Source organism: Teleopsis dalmanni, unplaced genomic scaffold (genome assembly GCF_002237135.1).
Source record: "Teleopsis dalmanni isolate 2A unplaced genomic scaffold, ASM223713v2 unscaffolded_contig_0275, whole genome shotgun sequence".
NCBI classification, from domain to species: domain Eukaryota; kingdom Metazoa; phylum Arthropoda; class Insecta; order Diptera; family Diopsidae; genus Teleopsis; species Teleopsis dalmanni.
Genome location: NW_024031657.1, coordinates 1 through 2,118, shown reverse-complemented (window position 1 = coordinate 2,118; position 2,118 = coordinate 1). Strand labels below are relative to the sequence as shown.

The window sequence follows — 2,118 nt, the reverse complement described above, 5'->3', positions numbered from 1 at the left end:
AGTATATTAACGTTATGTTATTAAATATTTTGTTCAGTTAAATAAAGTATATTAAAGTTATGTTATTAAATATTTTGTTCAGTTAAATAAAGTAAATTAAAGTTATTTAAATAAAGTCTATTAAAGTTATGTACTTAACTCAAAAACCAAATTTAAAGTTTAGAAGTGGGATAGATGCCCTAAAGGGGAGTAATTAAAACGTAAGTTTGAATATTTGGCGCAGAAAAATAAAAAAAACACGAACACAGATATATACGTAATGATGGTGACCATCGAGTCACTGACGAAGGAACAGTTGAAGGACTTCTTACAACAGCAAGAGTTATCAACTACAGGCAATAAGGCGGAATTAGTTGCACGATTAACTGAACACGTGAAGTCAAGCGGCGTAGTTTTGCAATTTACTAACGATAATGAGGAATTGCGGGGTGAAAACGAAGAATTGAGAAAACAAATTAGCGAACTGCGGCTAATGGTGCAACAGGTAGTAATTAACCAGAATAACGTTAGAAACAATCAAAACAGTACTTCAGAAATGCCTAGTAAGAACCGTAACGCGCATTCTATACGAGAAATCGCAGAAGTCTTGCCCGAATTCGACCCAACGAACGAAGATTCTATTACGGCTAAGCAATTTGTCGAACGTGTTGAAGCTGTTATGTCTGTATATGCGTGGCCCGAAAAAAGTGTGCTTCTTGCAGTGTATAGCCGTTTGAAGGGTGTAGCGCGCATGTGGGTGGACGCATCACCAAGAATGCATGCTACTTGGAAGGAGTTCTCAAATGAGCTTGTCATCGAGTTCGGTTGCGAACACGATGAAGCGGATATACATTACAATATGTCGCGCGTTGCTCGAAGGCAAAACGAAATAATAACTGAGTTCATTTTTCGTGTCTCTGCGCTAGGGCGATGTCACAATCTTAGTGAGATGGCTATCACGAAATACGTCCAAGAAGGATTAAAACATCGAGAACTACAAATGGCGATTGCTCCGCAAAAATTCGTATCTATTAAAGAAATGCGTGAAACATGCGAGAACTTTTTTCAAAATTGCATTGAGATAAACGAAAAGCCTTTTCATAATGCGAACAAAGAATACAATCGTTCAGTAAAGCAAAGAATGTTATGTGTTACAATTGTGGTGAGTCAGGGCACTTGTCAGTAAATTGTGCAAGACCCCCAAAACGTTCTCGTTGTATAGATTGTAATAAGGTGCACCCCAAAAATGAACAGCAAAATTGCGGAAAACCATCCGCTTTCGTGCGAAAAACAAGTATTATCGACAATAAATTTCTTAAGAAAATAACGATTGATGGCAAGCAAGGCATTGCATTTATGGATACTAAAAGCGAATGTAATATGGTCCGGGAAACATTTGCCAACGATATTGGTGGTACGCGCAGCAAAAACCCATTTATCATCGGTGGATTCGGTGGTGGTATAGAACGATCTGAGATACAAATTGAGACGGATTTGAAAATCGATGAGGTTGAAAAACTGTTGACGTTGCACGTCTTCAAAGATTGTGTGTTGAATTACGATCTATTGCTCGGGGACGAAATATTTAATAGCGAAAATATACGCGCCGTATATGACAACGGACAGTTCAAATTCGCAGACAAAGTAAAAACGACGTGTAAAATTAATAAACTTAGTCCAATAACGGAAGATGACGTGTGTATGGACACTGTAAATGCAGATTCTAAGGGAAAGCTGTTAGAGGTGATGAATGAATTCCGAGAATGTTTCGCTACAGGTATGGATGGAATCGGCAAAACTAGTGTAGTCGAAATGAAAATTGAGTTAATGACCAACGAGGTGATCGCACAAGTCCCGTATAGAGTTCCGGAACGGAAAAAAGAAATCGTTGCGAAGAAAACTCAAGAGTTGTTCGACAATGATATTATAGCTCCGTCTGAATCAGTTATGCGAGTCCAATGTTGCTTGTGAAGAAAAAGAATGGCGAACATCGACTTTACGTGGACTACCTTCGGATTAATCAATTCACTCGAAAAGAATGCTACCCAATGCCCAATATCGAAGAAAGTTTACAAGAAGCAACGAAGTATCGAATCTACATATCGTTAGATCTTAACTGTGGTTATTATCAAATTCCTA

General features: G+C 38.1%; 1 protein-coding gene across 1 annotated transcript; it reads left to right on the top strand.

Annotated features, from left to right (window-relative positions):
* Nucleotides 1-262: 262 nt before the first annotated feature.
* Nucleotides 263-1,950, top strand: LOC119663274. The gene is made up of 2 exons (XM_038072929.1): nucleotides 263-1,141; nucleotides 1,213-1,950. The coding sequence occupies exons 1-2, from the start codon at nucleotides 263-265 to the stop codon at nucleotides 1,948-1,950; spliced, it is 1,617 nt and encodes a 538-aa protein (XP_037928857.1).
* The last annotated feature ends 168 nt before the right edge of the window (nucleotides 1,951-2,118 follow it).